The sequence below is a fragment of the Sceloporus occidentalis genome, unplaced genomic scaffold (genome assembly GCF_023333645.1).
Source record: "Sceloporus occidentalis isolate IW3139 unplaced genomic scaffold, rSceOcc1.0.p SCAF_22, whole genome shotgun sequence".
Classification (NCBI taxonomy): Eukaryota; Metazoa; Chordata; class Lepidosauria; order Squamata; family Phrynosomatidae; genus Sceloporus; species Sceloporus occidentalis.
Genome location: NW_028317002.1, coordinates 8,525,945 through 8,545,896, shown reverse-complemented (window position 1 = coordinate 8,545,896; position 19,952 = coordinate 8,525,945). Strand labels below are relative to the sequence as shown.

The window sequence follows — 19,952 nt, the reverse complement described above, 5'->3', positions numbered from 1 at the left end:
TGCATAATTCAGTGGCAATATAAGGTTGGCCCTAATAATAGCAAAGTGAGTTAGCTGAAACTGCACATCTCATGCAGGCGCTCCCTTTTAGTGAATAGACCCTATTAAGATGTTGCTTTGTGATTACCCTTAGTTTGATTAAAGTATGTCTAGAGACTACTACTGCTAAATAATAAAATATGGAGGATGTTTCAGTAGATCTTTCAAAGTGGTCTTATCGCCGTAGCACCAACGTAACGTTCACCTGACCGTTCAGATGGCTTCTGTGGTCATGGGACTACAATCTGTTGCTGTTCTGTTGTCTACTAGAAATTCTGAAATGACAAACTGCAGGTTTCTAGTGGTTCATTTCTTCTGATACATTTACGATTTACGCGGAATGTCTGGATTTCAGAATTTTGTCAGGCAGGTGTTGTTTTTACAGAATCTATTTCTTTCCTTTGCTGTATTTCACAATACATTGGTGTATCTTATAAGAGGCTTCCTTCTAGTGTGGTTTTGAAAACATCACTTGTGGTTTATTTTGATAAAACAAAAGACGTCACTTTATGTTGGCTTTCTGCACTGTTTTGAGCTTTGACCAAGTGAAAGATACCATTTCATGTTTCAGTTTATTAGTACAAAATCTATAACAGGCATGTTATATGGATGTCAAGCTTGTTTATTTAAGTCTGCTTTTGGAATAGGTTAATGCAGCTTAAGAGCAGCTGTCACTTTTTTTTGTTCCAATTCTTACATTTATGTATGTGTACCCCCCAAGTGTCCTTTTTTTTGTTTGGAAGTCCCCTGATGTTCCTCTAGGAGCTCGTAATTTTTTCCCGGTATGAATGCATCATGGTGTTCTACTACAATTGGCAAAAGCTATTGATAGGTTGCAAAGCCGCATAAAAAGTCTTATTAAAACTCTGCCCCCTAGCCACACCCCCTAAAAGAAGAGTGTCCCTCATTGGCCATTTCAAATTTTGGAGTGCATGTACACACAATACACAAAGGTGACGGGAAGTTTTATGTCTTCCTACACTAAATGACCTATGTAGATACCCGACTATCACACCTGTATGACCTTTGTTGGACATCCCTTTCCAAAACTATTGGCCTTTATTTGGAAGTCCCCTCCCCTGTGCAGCTATACCAGCTTCAACTCTACTGGGAAGGATTTCCAAGATGTCTGAGTGTTCCTGTGTCAGTTTTTGCCCATTCATCCAGTAGAGCATTTGTGAGGTCAGGCACAGATGATGGACGAGAAGGCCTGGCTCACAAACTCCGTTCCAGTTCATCCCAAAGGTCTTCGATGGGGTTGACGTCAGGGCTCTCTGCGGGCCAGTCAAGTTCTTCAACACCAGACAAATCCACCCATGTCTTTATGCAGACAGGGGTACAGCCTTCCAGGAACAGGAGAGGGCCTTTCTCAAGCTGATGCCACAAATTTTGAAGCACACAATTGTCTAAAATGTATTTGTATGCTGTAGCATTAACATTACCCTTCACTGGAACTAAGGGGCATAGTCCACACCCTAAAAAACTGCACCCTACAGCTATCCCTCGTCCACCAAACGTTACGGCAGGCACGATGTATTCTGGTAGGTAGCATTCTCCTGGCAGCGCACGGGGATTTTTACGATCTTCAGCACTCGGCAGCTGGATGGTCACTCATGAGTGCACATGGTCTACCGCTTTGCGGCTGAGCTGCTGTTACTCCTAGACGCTTTCATTTCACAGTAATAGCCCTAATGGTGGACTGGGGCAGATCCAGCAGTGGCATCTTACAACAGTGCCGCTTATAAAATCTGAAGTATGACCCATTCTACTTCCAGTGTTTGTCTATGACATGCCTGTGTGTGATTTTATATACCTGTTGGCAGTGGGTGTGACACCTAAACTCAATAATTAGGAAAGGAGTCCATATACTTTTGACCATTATAGCATGCTTGAGCTGACTGGAGGATTGCAATACATTTTTTATGAAAGCATCATAGGAACTGAGGGAAGGCTGCATGAAGTGCCCAGGCTATGCCTTTGGCAGAAGCAGGTGTTATTTCAGAGCGGAAAAATATAAATCTGGGAAGTTTAAAAGTAGACCATTAAAAAAAATCCACATAATCTGGGATGGTTTTAAGTGTTAGAATCAGTTAAGGTTTAATCCCAGTTAATAAACTCCCAGGCATTTCTTTTTTTCTACTAAAGTGTTATTGTTGCATTTTGGGATTCATGTTTTCATACCACTTATACAAGTATCTGGGAACCCCTAGAATTTTGACTTTGAGTGTATAACTCAGCCTCTGCTTTGGAGACATTTGGGCTAAAGGCAAGATATGGTTAACATTGGTGTCGGAGGCAAATTCTGCCAAACTACTTAATTCATTTTCCACTCCCTGCTTGTCATTTTCTGAAACTGTCAGACTCAAGAAAAAGACAACAGAAATAATTATCTGGCATCATTCCAGCATGACATAAAAAAAAGTGATTTATAATTGCTCTAGAGACAAAGGCAACATGTATTAACCCCTTCAGATACTATTTGTTTGATCATATCTAATTTCATATATATATATATATATATATATATATATATATATATATATATAATAAAAAAGCTGCTAAATAAATTCAGCTATTTGTCCTGAGTTTAGAAATACCCTTTTTTTTTTTTTTTTTGCACGTTATTGGGCAATAAGTACAAGCAGTGTTTTGCTATTTCCAAATCTGGTCATTCTGCCCCATGTTCTATTTCGGGTATCTTTGAAGCTGTCCAATGCAATTTATCCCCATCAAACCTTATATTTTTGAAAACTAGACATCCCAGGGTATTTCAAATGCCGATATTTTAACCCTTTCCATGCACTAATTTTACCACCAGCCTTTGTAAAAATGGTGATATTTTTTTATTTTTTTTTTGTGTGCTTTAGGTATGAATATACAACTCCTAGTATACGTCACTGTCAAACAACACCTCAATATATGTTCAGCAACTACTCTTGAGTACAGTTTTGCTTGTTTGGGGGCTAAAAGGCCACATTTTGGGATTTTTTTTTCTTGTTTTGGTCAGTCTGTGCCTATGCCCCATTTGGGACATCTTTGAACCCGGTCACTCCGGTTTACCCCATCAAACCATTATTTATTTATTTTTTAATTAAAAAAAATTTGGAGATGAACAATCTGGTTTTAGTTTTTTTGCATTCATTAGTTTTTTTTTTCTTTTCACATACGGGCAAGGAAATGTAATCTTGTCAATTAAAAACAAAAAACACATTTTTACTTTTCTGGCCACACTAACGCCTACGTATGTTCAGATGCCTTTCAGCACCGAGTAGGCTGAGTAATGCATACAGACAGATGTTCTGTAATCATGTCCCCCATATAGGGTTTACAGATTTAAGGTTTCCAAAATCAACACATGTGTTTGTCACGTAAGAGGCTTTATCATAGGTTGCTTTCTTTCAGAATGACCATGCAGTGTTAGAACGTACACACAGGTCATTGTCGGCTTTTCCCTCTCTGTGGGTAACTTAGAAATGGATGTTTAAAAGCTAAAAAGCACTAGTGCCAAAAAAGGGCTGAATTATTTAAAAAAACATTATAGACATTAATGGGTTGTTTTTGTTCTGTTAGTAAAATAAGTAAGAATAGCAGGATATCCGATATCCATTCCCATGGGATTCTTCAAATCAATAAATATTACTGTAGTATCTTGCAGTGAGAATGGACTTTCTTTTTATTAAGCAGATGTTGACATTTCAGCCAGTGTCATAAGCAGATCCACGCTGGCAGGGCATCAGAAGGGACAGCTTGAACCTCGGTTTCCTCCAGGAGCGACAGGTCTGCCTACCGTGCGTTTTTGAAAAGACGAAGCCGGTGGCTTGAAGTTCGTACACAGGGTTGACGGATCCACCGGGACAGTATCACTGAAAAAAAAGGGCAGCTAAAAGCAGCAACACAAAGCGGGACTTGGAAGGGGAAGTTGCAGGAGAGCTGAGGTTTCAGCTCCTTATATTAGCTATTCTTTATAAAGTGTTACCAATCTGCAAGGAGGCGTGAGTGGGTCCCTCATAATGCATGATTCGATCTGTATGGTAAATTTCTAAACTTGTCATTGAATAAAATACACTTGATGCAGGGCCATCCAATCTGCCAAATATCTGTTTAGGGAATAAACTCCTGAGACAGGGGACGCTTGTAAAATGATAGGTCCAGCAAGTAGGGGATGTTTTTATTTATTTCTTTTGTTTCTGGCCAAATATTAGGTCAGTGGTCCCTGTAAGCTTGCACTCTCTCCAGTAACACGATCATTTGTTAAGTTGCTTCAGTGTGCTGTTTTTTTGAGTTGCAGTAACGAAGAGTGCTTATACGAACTGAATCAGCCTGAATCTTCGTTAGTGTATGGCTAATCATGTTTTGGAACCATGTTATTCTGTTAAGTGATTAATAAATAGTCTGTTTCATTCCTTTTGTCAGAATCTGACAAATTCACACATTCCTAGTGCATGAGAACCAAGGCTGTCTGAAAAATAAAACACAAATGCCCCTAATGTTAGCTGGAGTGACCCGGTGCAGCTGTCTCACAGCTTTACATACTTACACCCACTGCACTTATTGTCTGTAGCATCTGATATAGCTAAAATACAGCTGTGACTTGTTGAGCACAAGTAATCTCACATGTTAAACGCCTGATCCACTCATATTAGTTAGTGATCTGTGACGTGTTGGGATTTAATTTACGGTCAAACGGGGCTTTTTGTATCTCAGTATAATCTTGCTATATAATTTCCCCATGAGTTCGGTATAGTAGGAGGCAGATTATTAAAGGTACGATTCAGCGTGGAGAAACGCTTATATTTATGCAGTGCTCCCTTTAGGATTCTGAAGCTCTTAACCTGTAGAAAATAGTTGAGGGCCACAAGGTTCTGATTTGCGGGGCCATTTTTTCTTTTTAAATGGTCGCTTGCCAGTTAATTGCCAACTGAGCCTTCAGGCACTGTATCCTGTTTATTTAAGAAGTGACAACTTCTAAGAATGATGTGTAGTATGCAAAGCAGTAACCACCGGCGCTATTTCCTTTTGTAAGATGCAGTAGTTGTCGGTGATTAAAATGTATTTCTGCACCATTCGGTATATAAACACATGCCAGTCTCTGCAGACTATCTAATGATCATATTTATATTATCCCAGTCTTAGTGGATGGATTTGACCCAGTTGGCAAAAGACACTGTTTGCGGTTGTAAAATCTAGGACACTGGCAAAAAAAAATCCCGAAGTGCGTTGAGATGCAGATGGTGTGTTCAGAAATCCTAGCAATTGCGTCTGATGAGTTCCAAATGGACCCCCATGCATTGTGTAAAACGGCTCTCGCCGGAACTACGTGTGGCCTGAGGGTTATTCTGTGGATCGAGTTTAATTTCACAGTTATGGCATTCTTCACAGACAGCTGGTGAAAAGGTCTGTAATACCCCTCTCTCACAGGGGCCCAGCAACTCATCTGGACCTTCTCTGATTTCTTAAGTTTGCTGTTAGGAAGTTGGTGGCCAGTTTGGCATCTTCCAATAACATCAGTATACTTTTTTGTCTACTAAACGTCAGTGTTTAGTATCAAAGCTCGCAGGAAGGGCCAGTCTGGTATCTAAATATATGCCTGTGAGTTGAAAATGTACCAGTTTACACGCTAAGCGAATATCTGAATTTAACATTTGAAGCAAGAGTGTGCCGCCATCACCATTGCCCTTTGTGTCCTTGAGCTAGCAATGTCTTTACACAGTTGTCATTCTTACCATGGATAAGACTATTGTGGAAAACATCACTTTGCTTTAGCTGCATCCCGTTGTGGACTGTCTAAAGCAAAAAATAATAATGAATAGATGTGCCTTTGACAAGCCTTTCCTCCAAATGTAATCATTTTTACTGTTAAGAAATCCTTTTACATGAGCCGTTGTAATCCGGTTTATGCGAATGCATACGCCTAATGATGTCCTTTTTGTGTTCTGGTTCTCCCTCTATCTGATGCGTGATGTTATATTATGGAGGATAGAGTTAGATGATTCTGCATTGCTTGTGCTGTAATCCTGTAGACCACTGATGTATCATAATCATAAAGGAAACATGTCATCCACATTTACCCAAAATGACAGACACACAGGGTTCTGTTCAGTAAAGGAAGAGTTTCCTATTCATTATGAACGTCCAACCCTAGTGAGCTTTTACAGGAAGAGCTTGATTGGCCTTGTATAATGCATAGTTAAATCAGGAAGGGTTAGATCAATGTAGGGCTGAAACAACGAATCGATAAAATCGATAATAATCGATAACGGAAATCGTTGTCGACGATTTCCGTTATCGATTAATCGAGTGATCGATTCGTTGTTGGCTCCTTTTACTTACCTCCGCGAGCGTTCCCTGCTTCCGCTACACGCTCTGCACTGCGTGACAGATGTGACGCGTTCCGGAGGTAAGTATTCTTCATGTCTGTGCGAATCGCTCTGTGCGAGTGGCTCCGTTCGCACAGAGCGGTTCGCGGGGGTGGGGGTGGGGTTTCAGGGGATGCAGGGCAGAGTGGGGGTGGGGGGGCAGGCCAGGGTAGGAGACTGAGTGCAGGGCAGAGTAGGGGTGGGGGTGCAGGGCAGAGTGGGGGTGGGGATGCAGGACAGGGTGTGAGTGTGGGGGCAGGGCAGGAGACTGGGTGCAGGGCAGAGTGGGGGTGGGGGTGCAGGGCAGAGTGGGAGACTGGGTGCAGGGCAGAGTGGGGATGTGGATGCAGGGCAGGGTGTGAGTGTGGGTGCAGGGCAGAGTGGGTGCAGGGTGTGAGTGTGGGGGCAGGGTGTGAGTGTGGGGGCAGGGCAGAATGTGGGGGCAGGGCTGGGTGCAGGGCAGAGTTGGAGACTGGGTGCAGGGGCACAGTGCAAAGTGCCAGGGCTGGGTGCAAAGTGCCAGGGCTGGGTGCAAAGTGCCAGGGCTGGGTGCAAAGTGCCAGGGCTGGGTGCAAAGTGCTGGGTGCAAAGTGCCAGGGCTGGGGCAAAGTGCTGAGTGCTGGGTGCAAAGTGCCAGGGGTGGGGCAAAGTGCCAGGGCTGGGTGCAAAGTGCTGGGTGCTGGGTGCAAAGTGCTGGGTGCAAAGTGCTGGGTGCAAAGTACCAGGGCTGGGGCAAAGTTTCTTGAACAGTAATAGTCCACCTCTTTTCAGAATGTTTGGGGTTATTTTGTTTCATAAATATTGTGTTTGGGTTTTTGTACTTTGAAAATATTGTTTTTTTATTACATCATAACAAAATAAGAATGTTAATGTAAATTTTAAGTTGTTTTTTAACATCCAGTTCATTAAATTATTTTAAATAAACTAAAAATTTGCATATTGTTTTTTTTATCCGATTAATCGATTAATCGAAAAAATAATCGGCCAACTAATCGATTATTAAAATAATCGTTAGTTGCAGCCCTAGATCAATGAGAAGTCTTCTCACCCGCTGACTTATACATTATACACATACATCATATACAGGGCCAGCTCAGCCCTTTTTTTGCCGGGGTAACATGCTGGTGTTGCCCCCTCATGATGAATAGTGAAGTGAGCGTAAAACCACCACTCACCGTTTAGTGAATAAACCTCACAATGTAGTCTTCACAATGAGATATTTTGTGTACGTTGCAGAAATAAACGATGCTTGGAAGCCGTCCATTGCTCTGCTTCATAAAGCTACTTCTGTTCATATAAACATTAGAAAACTATATTCTTAAGCCAATAAATCAGTAGTCTTGAATTTCTTTAAGGCTTAACTGTTTGCTGAGGCACAGACACATGTGCTTGTGGTCCGGAGGAAAGCATTTTACTAAGAGACTAATTATCTGAATACCAAACAAAAAAAAAAAAGTCACTTGGTAAAGGAGAAGGAAGAAAACCTTAACTTAGTCGCTTTCCTTTCACAGGCTGCTTGGCCCCAGTCTTCTCAGTTCTTACTAGACGGAAATACCATGTTTATAAAGCAATAGGCTAATGCACGCAGTGTGATATATGTAGGGTAATTATTTCTTTTTTCTGCCCATGAAATATATTTTAATATAAAAAAAATCTTCTTGGAAGATATAGTTTAAGATTTATTTATTTTTAAGATGAACCCCCCTTCCCCCGTGTGGTATATAGTATGGCCCTTTGTGGACATTTTCCACTTAAGCTGTTTATGCATTTTCTGTGCGTGCCTCTAGCTGTTGCCGGTGTGTCTTGTTTTAATAAGCTCTGCATTATTCCGTTCCGTGCTCGCTGCCAGCTGTTCTGACACTTCATATAGCGGTTCAAATGTTTCTTTTAGTTGAATCATTTGAATAAACCTTTCCGAGGTATTCCTCGAGCAATGCCTCCCGGCACAGAATCGGTTTGGAGGTGCGTGTATTTTTATTTATTTGTGTTAACCGCTCCATCCAAGTGAGTTTCTCGGTCGCAAATTGACCCTATTCAAAGTGATTCGCAGGACTCAAAAGGGCCGTTTATTTCTAAAACGTCAAACTCTAAGACACAAGTCAAAGTTTCATTTTGTTCTAGTTCTTATTTACTTCCCCAATCTTTATAAGCTCTCTCGAGACTTATGAACTGTTTTTCAGTTCTCGTGAAGCCCCTGCTTTTTCCCTCTTTCGCTAGGTACATCATTGCTGGCCACTATGCGCTTTTTCCTGGCTCCCCCCCCCCACTCCTCTCTTCTCCCTTCTTGATCGCTTTCCAGATCTACTGACCCAACAAAACCTTTGCAGTGCCTCCTCGGGTTGGGGTGAAGGCAGGCTGAGCAAATGACTGATGGTTACTGTCAATACAGCTCACAGACAATATGAGATTATTTTATCGGTTTATCTTCCTTTTCTTCTGTCCCCTTTCATTCTTTCTTTTCTTCCTCTCTCACCCTCCCCCCCACCCCACAGCCGGCTTTCCTTTCATTCACCCCCACCCTCCCCACCCCTACTAAATGCAAATATCTTGGTACCCATTTGCTAAGGTTTTTCAGGGCTGAACCGGCAGCAGGGGGGCTTTGTTTTAGGCTTGTGTCTGTTTTGGTCCTAGTGAAACTGAGAAACTAAGCAAGACGCTCTCCCTAATGTGTAGACCTTCGCACATTACTAAAAGGTAGGGAATATATACTGTCAGATGCTGTTTGTGGGGTTTTTTTGTTGTTGTGCTAAAACCTCGACGTTGTTGTTTTTTTATTTTATAAGTAGTAGTACATTATTTCTGTGTAGGGTTGTCCTAAGGCCATTATCGACTTCTGAAGTGATGTCCTATCTGCAACTCTGTATCATACGGATTTGTTCCTTTAGTGATAATCTGACATGCAATACTTTGTTAGGGAAACACATTTGCCCTCTAATTAACAGAGATTTGCTTTTCTTTGCAGGGTCTTTTCTAAAGAAAGACCCAGTAGGTGCTAACAGAATTAACGGGTTTAGGGAATGCTTTGAGCGATGTATGTGTCTGTTCTAAAAGAGCATTCAGTTCTTGTTTCATTCACAATGAGCCCTTATTTAAGAGACGTTCTCAAACCAAACCGCGGCACTGCGTGTTAAAATCTTGAATACTTTCTGGGGTCACATGCATTTGTTGTTTGGTTATGCACAGAATGTTTGTAAATTGTTTACCATGGTGTGCATGCATGAATGTGTGTGCTTATAACTGGCAAGCATCCTGTTCATGTCTTTGTTTGCCATACAGAAGCAATAGAAGAAGTCAGGATGTGCATCATATATACAGTATTTGTATTGTCTTGTACCCATGAAATCCCTGCTCCAGACTGACAAGTGGAGGCAGCATTGATTGGGCCTGGAGTATACATCCGAAATTGGGCCAGTACCCCCTGCGGTTCTTTCCATTATCATCTGCCGTCATGGTCTGAATTGTAGTGAAGGCAGGGGTAACGTAATGTACTAGAACACACTCCCCTAAGTGGCAACATCTTAATTACAGTGTTGTGTATTAACACGAGGGTAATGCAGAGACCTGGGGCTGGACCTGATATACCCCTAAGCACTAACTCTACTGTGTTCATTTGATTTAGTATTCTGGGCACTGGGGAGAGAACAGATTAACTCTGCTGTCAACAACACAGCAGGACATGTCATGCAACTAAGTGGCTACATCTTTGGCAGGCAACAGATTTACAGCACTCACACCGGTTAAACCAATTGGAGGGGGGGGGGGGGAGCTGTTTCCGGATTGTCAGATTGATGAGGTAGGGTACAGTGATCCCAATCAACGGCCTGTTTCCTTAGACAGTATGAATTGCTACCTTTTTGGTGTCCTGGTAATCCTTATCTCCGTTGGAAACCAGAAGAACGTGCTGTTTCTTTTGCTTCCGTTCACTCACAGCTTCCATGTACTTGGGAGCCATCCATCGGGTATATGCCATGTTTTGCTAATTTGGCAGCTCTTGGACTGAAACAATATATGGATTAGAAAAAGATGGTTTATCTACAATTCAGGATGTTGCCACTAAAATACTTTCCTTCTTGTTCATGGAAGGTTGATCTTGTTATATACCAATGAGCAGAAATATTGGCACAACATTGAGTTTCCTGGATCTGGTTTGCTATACACTATGTATCTGTAGAGCGCATTGCTTTTGAGAGCTTTGCATGGCTTTAACATCTTCTTAATTAGTTCCCGCTAAGTTAATTGGTACCGGTTCCTACACATTTTTCAGCTTCATGGTGTTAAGCACCATGCTATTTACTGAGAGCAGTAGAGCGTGAATCCAGGTGGTATTATTAACAATATGCCACTTCTGGCATCTAGATTTTGAACAGCTTCATTTTCTAGATAGAAACATGGAATTTGACGGCAGGTTGAAGCTATCTGGCCCATCTAGCCTGCCCTTTTTCCTAAATCAGTCCTTGATCTCTTAGATTCTGAATAGGATTATGTCTATCCCATGTATATTTAAATTCCCTAACTGTGTTATCCTCATTTTTGTGAATATTTTTGCTGGGAAGCTGTTGCACTTATCTATCACTCAACAAAGTAGAAGTTTTGTCCTAAAATAAACTCCCCTCCTGTACTTTGTTAAATCTCGTATGCCCCTCTCTTCTCCCTCCAAGCTATACTTATTCAGATTCCCAAGTCCTTCCTGATATATTTTATCCTGCAAATCATTTGCCATTTTTTAGCCCTCCCCCTGATCTCTCTCTCCAGTGTGCCGATACCCTTCTAGAGATGGGGTCTCCAAAATGGCACACGATACGCAAAGATTACGGGAGATCCGTAAAGTGTCAGAACCACCTGCCCTCATCCTGTTACTAATGCCTCTCGCCATACTACCCAGCACCCTGCTTTCTTTTTTCCAACACATTATTACACTGTCTTCTTACCTCGCAAATAAGTCCCAAGTCCCTCTCTTGCGTTCTCATAGACAGCAAAGTACCCCCAATGCTACATTTTGTCTGTGGCTTTTCACATCCCAAGTTAAGGTTGTATGCCTCCCAAATGATGTTGTCCCGCTCTATATACTCTACTGTTATTCTGGATTCTGTGTATTTGCCCTGTGTATGACACAGCATTAAATGGCCCAGTTTATTATGGATGACTTCATTGCTCATGTCTTAACATTCACTATTGCCAAAGAGGAGACACTTTCATTTGGTCTGTGGCTAGGCGGACTTACTTTAGAGTTTATATGTGATCCACTGACAGGTATTTATGTCATGAAGACATTTCAATAAAAGAATAACGTGTGTCTCTTTACATGGTGTATGTTATAAACACGCTTTCTGTTTCTTTACACGTTTGTTTTGTTTAGGGCCGTAGAACCATGTGAGCTTCCCCCGAAAGAGGGACTTAGTCCCAATTTGGTTTGTGTAACACAAGAAATGTCTGTTGTTAAGTATTAAACACGAAGCTGGTGTTGGGCAGACCTGTTAAAACAGATACATTTCATGTGGTGATGCGGCAGACTTGGAATGAATAAATCTAATACCAAGTACCTATATGAGAGAAAAGCATATTAAGTGTGTGAATGGCATAACTAACTGATGGTGTACAGTGACATTTTGGAATTGAAAACTCATTGTTACTGTTAAGGGTTTGTAGCTATTGCCCCAATGTCTCTGTCACCTTTGCTTTGGGAACTGGGAATATAAGTCCGTATCTAGCAGGTTCATCTATATTTGCATAATGCTGTGGAAACCTAGCGCTACTTATGTTGTACTCGTGGTGTGTGACATCCGCTGCTTCTTAGCTTTGCTGTGATTATATCTGTGAATTAAAAAGAAAACCAAGCATTGAAATGACATCTAAACGCCATGTGAGGCAATATTACTAAACAAGTTGTCTGTCTCTGGTAGCGCGCGGCAATTTGGTAACCATTGAGAAGTGGCTGGTTTGTCAATGTACTAGGCATACATTCCGCTCTCCTTTTTGTTTGACGTGTGAAATAATCTGGGAATTTGTCAACTGCTGGGTTTGTGTTGCCCCAGGGCAATCATCTCCCGATGCCTATAATGTGCCAGTTCTTAGGGCCATCTGGCGATGGATGTCAAGGGACAGTTGCTAGGACCGCTTGTCTGGGCAGCACGACTAATGCCACTAGTAACTGCACCGCAAAACAGCTCTTTGCCCTGTGGCAGTGGCTCAGTGAGCAAGCCGTCCGGCAACATGGAGGAATAAATGCTTTATAGCGTTTGCATGCAGCTGCATTTCTATATATCCTGGCCGGGTGCTAGATAGGTGCGCAGTATTTCAATGACCCATTATATCTAAAACCGATACACCTTAATTTCATAATAGTCAATGTAATACTTTTATTAATAATAATAATACCAGTAATCATAATATAATATATTTTTATATTCTTTTGGGGTGGCTTTAAAAGAACATAAGTATCAAATTGGCTGATAAATTAGTAATTGCCAGAAATGAAAAGACTGTAGCAGTTTCAGAACTAATTTATACATAATAAAATATGGTTAGAAGTGTAACCACAGAATCTGCTGCCGTTCTGTAAAATGTAACCTTGGCAGGCTGAACATGAGTACCAATTTCCTATGACTGTGATTTTAACTTGTTACAGTGTCTGTCTTCAAGAACACAAGTATTTCTGCATCACCCGCAAAGGTTGGCAGACGCTCAATGCAGTCCCCTCAAAAACCCACAGCGGCCCAGAAAGGGAGAAAACCTATGGGCCATAAAGCTCCGGGCCCGGCGGCTACTGCGCCGAGGAGAGGAAAGCCTCCGAAAAACGCTGCATTAGCAAGAAGTACACTGTCTGCCGAAAGCCTCAAAACTAGGAGGAAGGGATTAAAGCCAGGAAGAAAGGTAACGTTTACGCCGGGTTACTTAGGAGATCTGAGGGAGTTGTATCGTACATTGAATGGCTCCTTTTGTTTAAAAATCATTTATTATGTTTAGGACGTGAAAACTGATTTGTACAGGGACTTTGGAAGCGCACCTGAATTGTGCGCTGCCATTGCTAATCATGTTCCTTCACTTGGAGTATGATTTACAAAATCACAACTTTTTGAACAGTTGGCCATTTTTCTTCAATCAGAAAACGGTTTGGTGACACAGGATATTAGAATAAAATAAGAAACCTTTACAACCCTTGATGTAAAACATTTTTGTGTATGAGTCTGTTTCTGGGCCAAGTACATGCTAATAAATGCTTACCATTATTTGCGGGAAATAATTTTATTAACATGGTCTGTCGTTGTTTGGGTTTGTACTGTCACTGTCTTTACTTACACTTTGCAGACTTTACAGGACATTGAATGATGTGGTTACATTTTTCAGAAAGAAAACACATTACATTCTCCTCTACCTCCTGCCAACTCTGCCGATATCGGTAAATCTCAGATCGTTAAAGAAGGGGGTGGTATGATGGGGTCCTCCACAACTGTGATCTCTACAGGTAAATCTAGTACCGGCCCGCAGCTCGCTCTCAGAACGGCTCAGCCTCTCTAATGTGTGATGACTCTCCTGCAATGTTGACGGCACTGTTTGGTATTTTTTACGAATAAGCCCCTCACGGGCAGTCCTGACTTTCACTGGGCATCTAATCCTTGGATACCAGCTTTTGGCCTGCACTTCTTGATAACCTGTTTCAGATCCCCTCCCCATCATAGTAACTTACTTCTCTGTATATGTATACAAAATGTATTGTTGGTTGCTTCATATGTATGAGAGTATGAGATTTTATGGCAGAATGAAGAGATTAAAGTAGCCAGTGTGAGTATATAAACAGTTGTGTTGTGACAAATGACATTTCTCCTTTTCCACTGTGTGACTCAGAATATGCGTTGGACTTTTTCAGTTTGCGTTTATGTTAACAAGCACGGGAACTCTGGTCCCCATCTCGATAAGAAGAAAGTGTTGCAGCTTCCGGACCATTTTGGGCCTGGTCCAGTCAACATTGTCTTGCAGCAGGCAGTGCAGGCGTGTGTGGACTCTGCCCACCATTGTAAAGTAGTCTTCAACTTCCTGAAGCCTGGTCATCACGGAGGAGAAGTAATAACGGGTATGTCTTATTTGGTCAAATTAAGACCAAAACGTATGTTTCTGGAACAAATATACAACCTATAAGAGATAAATAAGCAACTGGGGAAAAGAGCTTTACCTGCACATTGGTATTTTTCTTGTTAGAGTGACGTTAATGTCTTGCATGCTCTCCGGCAATCAGAATATGTCAAGTAACAATCAGTGAATTACTAATGCAAGAGCTCGCTGTATGATCCTTTCCAATTTCCTTCGCAGCTTCCTTTGACGGGGAGAAGCATTCTGTTTACCTGCCAACCGTGAACAGCGCATCGTTTGTTCTGCGCTTTCTGGAGAAATTGTGCCACAGTCTGCAGTGCGACAATTTATTCAGCAGCCAGCCCTTTAGTCCGTACATGGCAAGGACACACAGTCCAGTAGACTTCGACAGAAGCAAATCCAGTAAGCACGTTCTGTATCCATGCCTCTCCGGAACTTTATTTTAGAAAACTCAAATCAGTAGACAATAGATGATGGTTAATACGAGCAAAACTGTAAATTATCCGTGTTTGTATATGTTCTACAACATTGCTGTGCCAATCGGAGTATTTGTTTGTAGAATATGGTTATGTATGTTTGTGCAGGTAGTTGTGCATCTGCCAGCCCTGCGATACTAACCTTTGCCCGTTTGTGGTAAGATTAGTTTATCCGGCTACAAAGAATGCTTTGGTTTGGATTTACCATTATGAACGCCTTTGGTGTTACTACATAACCAAATTAACAGGGAGCTGAAATGACTTAATGGCAGGTGAAGTTTCATTCATACCGCTGGAGGAAGGCAAGATACCGCCAAACAAGCACTATGCAATCATTTAAGCGAGTGTGCTTTGTGTAGTGTGCCGAGCAAGGCATTACCTGAGTTCTAGGAAGATGCACAGTATATATTTATATATATAATAAATGAACACTTGTTTGGAGAGGGTGAGAGACTGTTTCCTAATTGTACAGTTTATAACGCAGAACTCCTCTTCCAATTGCAGCAAAAGAAGAAATGGCTGACAGGAGCAACAAGAGGTATCCACAAGAGTCTCCCCCTTACACAGCTCCACTGTCCCCGAAGCTACCCAGGACAGACGCACATCCTACCGAAGGTTTGTTATCTGACAATCGGATAAGACAGCACTGTTTATATTGAAATGGCTTTATTTAAAGAAAATGCTTCCTGAATCACACCACGTAGGTACATAATACCTCTGCAGTACTCAAACAAGCCTGATTTCATACTTGGCTTCAACAAAACTGGATATTTTTTGTCTCTAGTCCACAAGCAGTCTTTCTTTTATTGCTCTGGGGTTTGCTATTCACCAGAACCAAATTGTCCCGTTGGTTTAGGGATATGTACTCATTTTTGAGATGCGTCGGTGGGAACACATATGCGCAGAATCTAATGAAAATGAAAGGACTTTACATTTCTTATTGCTTCTGCTAGAGGAGCGTGTGGAAACAATGATTCCGTTTACAATGTGTACGTTCCCTAACTGTCCTGGACTTTTAATCCATGCACTCTACATAAAATACTGTTATGGCATCATGTCATTACGAGTTACAACCTTCAACTAAATTCAGGTTCATCTTGACAATCAATACATAATATTAGCCCATGTGACATGGAGCTTGTTTGCACAAATTGAGGCCAAACCGCAGATTTCTTTAAACAGTCCAACAGTCAGACAGTACTCTTTATCATATTGTCTTGTGTTGAACAATACAATGGTATATTGTTAATCGCCCAAGAGACGCTCTGGCTTATGAAAGCCAATCTAGGAATGGACTTTGTTAACATTGCTACAAAGAACCAGCTTAGTGTGGTGTTTGAGCAGGGAAGTCACCCAAAATATCACAGGGCTGACAACAGTCTCCGGATCCGCAGATGAAGGAAGTTTATTGGAACAAAATGATTCACCTACATTGACATGCTTATAAACACCTTGGGTTCAGCATAACAGACATAGAACAAAAGTTATACAGCGCCATGACTACTTGCTTCTATCTTCATTTATGCCTTTACAGCAGAAACATTACCAGCAGAGGAAAATGGCACTCCCAAAGATCATGGGTATTCTGAGGAGTCCATGGACTCTGCCCTAAACAGTGTAAATCCTCCCAGCCCAGCCCATCGGACCACAGCAGAGTTTCGGAGCGGGGGCAGCACGCCCACGTACTACAGAACCTCTCTTCAGTCGGTGACTCCTACCTCAAATGCTGCTCCTCTTCTTCGGAGGTCTTCAGTCTCAGCAGGCAATGGCTGTCTCTATGATGCCAGCAGAAACCGGATGCAACGGAGGATAGAAGGTACATGTCCTAAAACCTGGCACGCTCTTTACACATTAGCACACAGTGAAGTCTTCGTGTTATTAAGACAACATTACCAGTTTTATTACAAGGCAGCTGTTTGTTGGAAAGGAATGGAGTCAGGGGATGTGCGGTGTGGGTAGACGATTTGTATACATTGATTCTGCAGAAACATTTGCTAGTGGCATGGAGAATTACTTATTTCCCCTTTGTGAAATGCCATTATTACATTCAAACCCCCCCCACTGGCTAAATTAACTTACAACAGCCTTAAACTGCTTTCAGATAAATTGTATCAGTCTCTATCGTGCTCTTTAACCCCTATACCGCTGCCCATGTCTCGCTTAGATGTCTGTGGTTAGTTCTTTTTTTTTTTTTTTTGAAAGATCCTCCTTAAAATGAAATATTAAACCAATAAAAAGGTATTTTTTTTTATATTGCAATACTCATTTCTTTTAAATTATATAAATATGTATAGCACACACATTCTGTAATTACAGGGATGGAGCTTTCCTTTTTTAACATTGTCATAGCACATTTAATTTTTTTTTATTATCTTTTTACATGAAATTCAAGTGGCTAGTTCAACTACAGGACCTGAGCTCCAGTCCCCAGACCGAGATACTTCAAGAGTAAACAGTAAAGATCCAGCCACCTGGACCGTGGATGATGTCATGCGCTTCGTTAAGGAAGCAGATCCCCAAGCTTTGGCTCCTCATGCAGAATTGTTCAGAAGACATGTACGTGCTCATTAAGGTTTAACCCAATCTTTCCTAGACTGTGATTGTCGCCCAAATTTTAAGTGATTCGAATGATTTTCTGTTTCACCTTTGTCTGCCACAACAAATCTCTTTGCTGAACCTCCATGAAGCACATTGCATTGTGTTCGGTCTTATAGAATGTCAAAAGAAATGGTAGATGCTTTCTACCATCCCACACATAGCACTTTATTGCACAGATGTTAACCAAATCATATATCAAAAGTAATCAGTCTTTACTAGCACAATGTGCAGATGAACATGCAACTTAATGTTTTGCCTTAAGGACTTCTTTAACCATATGTCACAATGTAGTCCTCATAACAGGTCATGTTTTCAAATCTTCCTGGTCGTATGCCAGTGAATCACCAGGTTCTAAGCTCATGTAATGCTAAAGTTTCAGGCTCAGGGTAGCTTTGGAAATGAAGCATTTTTCCTTAAGTTTTCCTTTTCTTAAAATGAATTCCATACCTCCCATGTGTCTCTTTATAAGGCACAGTCCCTGTTTGGGACCCAAATCTCTCTGTCCCTCCACCACCCCTGGTTTCTGTCTTATCTTGGATATGCGTGACTGTGTGTCAGTGGTCTATAGCACATAAACGTGTATAGTCACAGGAGAAAAGGAGTTTAAACAAAATACATTATTTCTCTATATTCCTTAGGAGGGTTTCTCCTACATAGAGCTCAAATACAATTGGTTTTACAAACGATTGCTTAATTAATAGGTTCTCTGTGGCAACCTAAAATCATACATGTTATCACTATTGGTTTTATTCTAATGATTACACCAACCAGGACTTTTCCCCATTAGCATTCAAAAATCCTTTGCCGCTTTTAACCCGATTGGACAATCGCATGTTTCAAAGCATATAAATGTCATTGATTTTTCCCTATACGCCTGTCTTTTTGCAGGAAATCGATGGGACTGCTCTCTTGTTGCTTAAAAGTGACATGATAATGAAGTACATGGGCTTGAAGCTAGGCCCGGCCCTGAAGCTCTGCTACCACATCGAAAGACTTAAGCAAGGGAAGTATTAGAAGGCCAGCAGCCGTGCTGAACTTTCACAGGATTTACCTCTCCGTTTTGTGAAACCCAGGTTTCATCCAAGCCATCATCTCTGAAATTGCCTCAGTTTGCTACAAAAATACCTCCTCTGTACAGTAGTGAAGATGCTACATATGTAAAGTATTTTTTATGAACTTCACTATTCTTGTATTATATAAAGTTGAAGGGGTGCTCGTGGATGTTTAAAAAAAAGAGACTGGTCCGTTGCCTTTGTGAGCACTGCAAGATCAAGAAGGTGCGTGCTGTACACAGACCGGCACAGATATTGTTTTTGTAACCAAAAGGCTAAATCCCAAAGCAGCGTGTCGTGAAAAGAGAGAATAAGTTCAAGGCCAGGATTGCAAATGAAATGTTTAGAGAAGCAGCAGTCGATCTTACCTCCGCATTTAAAGTAACATTGGCAGCTACTCTTTGTCGTGACATCTATTTTTCTTTTTCAAAGCCTGGAGCTTTTTTATTTTTTTGGGGGGGGGGGTGGCAATCCCCCTACATTCCTGAGAATAATAGACTTAATGCAGATGACAAGTTCCTAAAGCACAATTGTAATGTGGGCCAAAGAAGCCTATACATTTCTGTAGGGATCTCGGAGCATACCTTTACATTGAATAGCTATGGGTTGTGTGTTTTTTTTCACAGGTTGTTGGTTTTAGTTCTGGATGAAGCAGTCTTACCAAATTCCTGTCTGTGAGCATAATAAGTGGCAAGTCCATGAGTGTTCCCTATATTATTATATTTGAGCTTTAGTCTGCTTATCTTCTGATATTTCTGAAATCCATTGCCTTGTTAACCAGTCCTGTATTGTCGGCCCATCTCCGTCTCAGTCCTCCTCGTTGCCTTCAGAAGAATAAACAAAATCAGTATGGACCCTATCCATGGATATCTGAAACATGCAAACACTGACATGACGCGAACGTGTCTACATTCGATGGCTTTAAATTTCTTAATTATTTTTAACACAGGTTACCGAAGGAGAAGGGAGCTATATGGGACTATATAAAGGGCTTATATTAGCCCTAAAAATAATATATGCCCAACTTTTTCTTTTTTAATGATTGCCTTAATAAACGCAGAAACTGTATGTTTTCTACTGGTATTGACATGCTTATAGGGAGACGGAAGCTCCATATTTCTGAAGCATTAACTATTTTTTTAGGACTTTATATTGTCGAATACACGCTAATAATCCATATGATTGCATGTGGCCAGAAACACTTTCTGTACCCTGTTGTGTGAACTCTTTCAGATTTAGGACCAATCTGCTCCGCGCTGCCTGTCCCATATTCTATGCAATTTTCAGTGTTAACAATATTTCATTTATTTAAAGTTTGGTTAGTAGTAGACTCTTTTATTTCATTG

The 19,952-nt window shown here is 41.2% G+C and overlaps 1 protein-coding gene across 1 annotated transcript in view; it reads left to right on the top strand.

Moving 5' to 3' along the window:
• Positions 1-18,568, top strand: part of LOC149300961 (sex comb on midleg-like protein 2) — a 28,253-nt gene extending 9,685 nt beyond the window's left edge. Inside the window, exons 6-13 of the mRNA XM_089484553.1 lie at positions 13,021-13,265; positions 13,740-13,857; positions 14,260-14,463; positions 14,700-14,882; positions 15,461-15,571; positions 16,491-16,772; positions 17,349-17,512; positions 18,443-18,568. Coding sequence (XP_089340679.1) covers positions 13,021-13,265; positions 13,740-13,857; positions 14,260-14,463; positions 14,700-14,882; positions 15,461-15,571; positions 16,491-16,772; positions 17,349-17,512; positions 18,443-18,568 — 1,433 coding nt within the window. The remainder of the gene's footprint in view (positions 1-13,020; positions 13,266-13,739; positions 13,858-14,259; positions 14,464-14,699; positions 14,883-15,460; positions 15,572-16,490; positions 16,773-17,348; positions 17,513-18,442) is intronic.
• Positions 18,569-19,952: the final 1,384 nt, after the last annotated feature.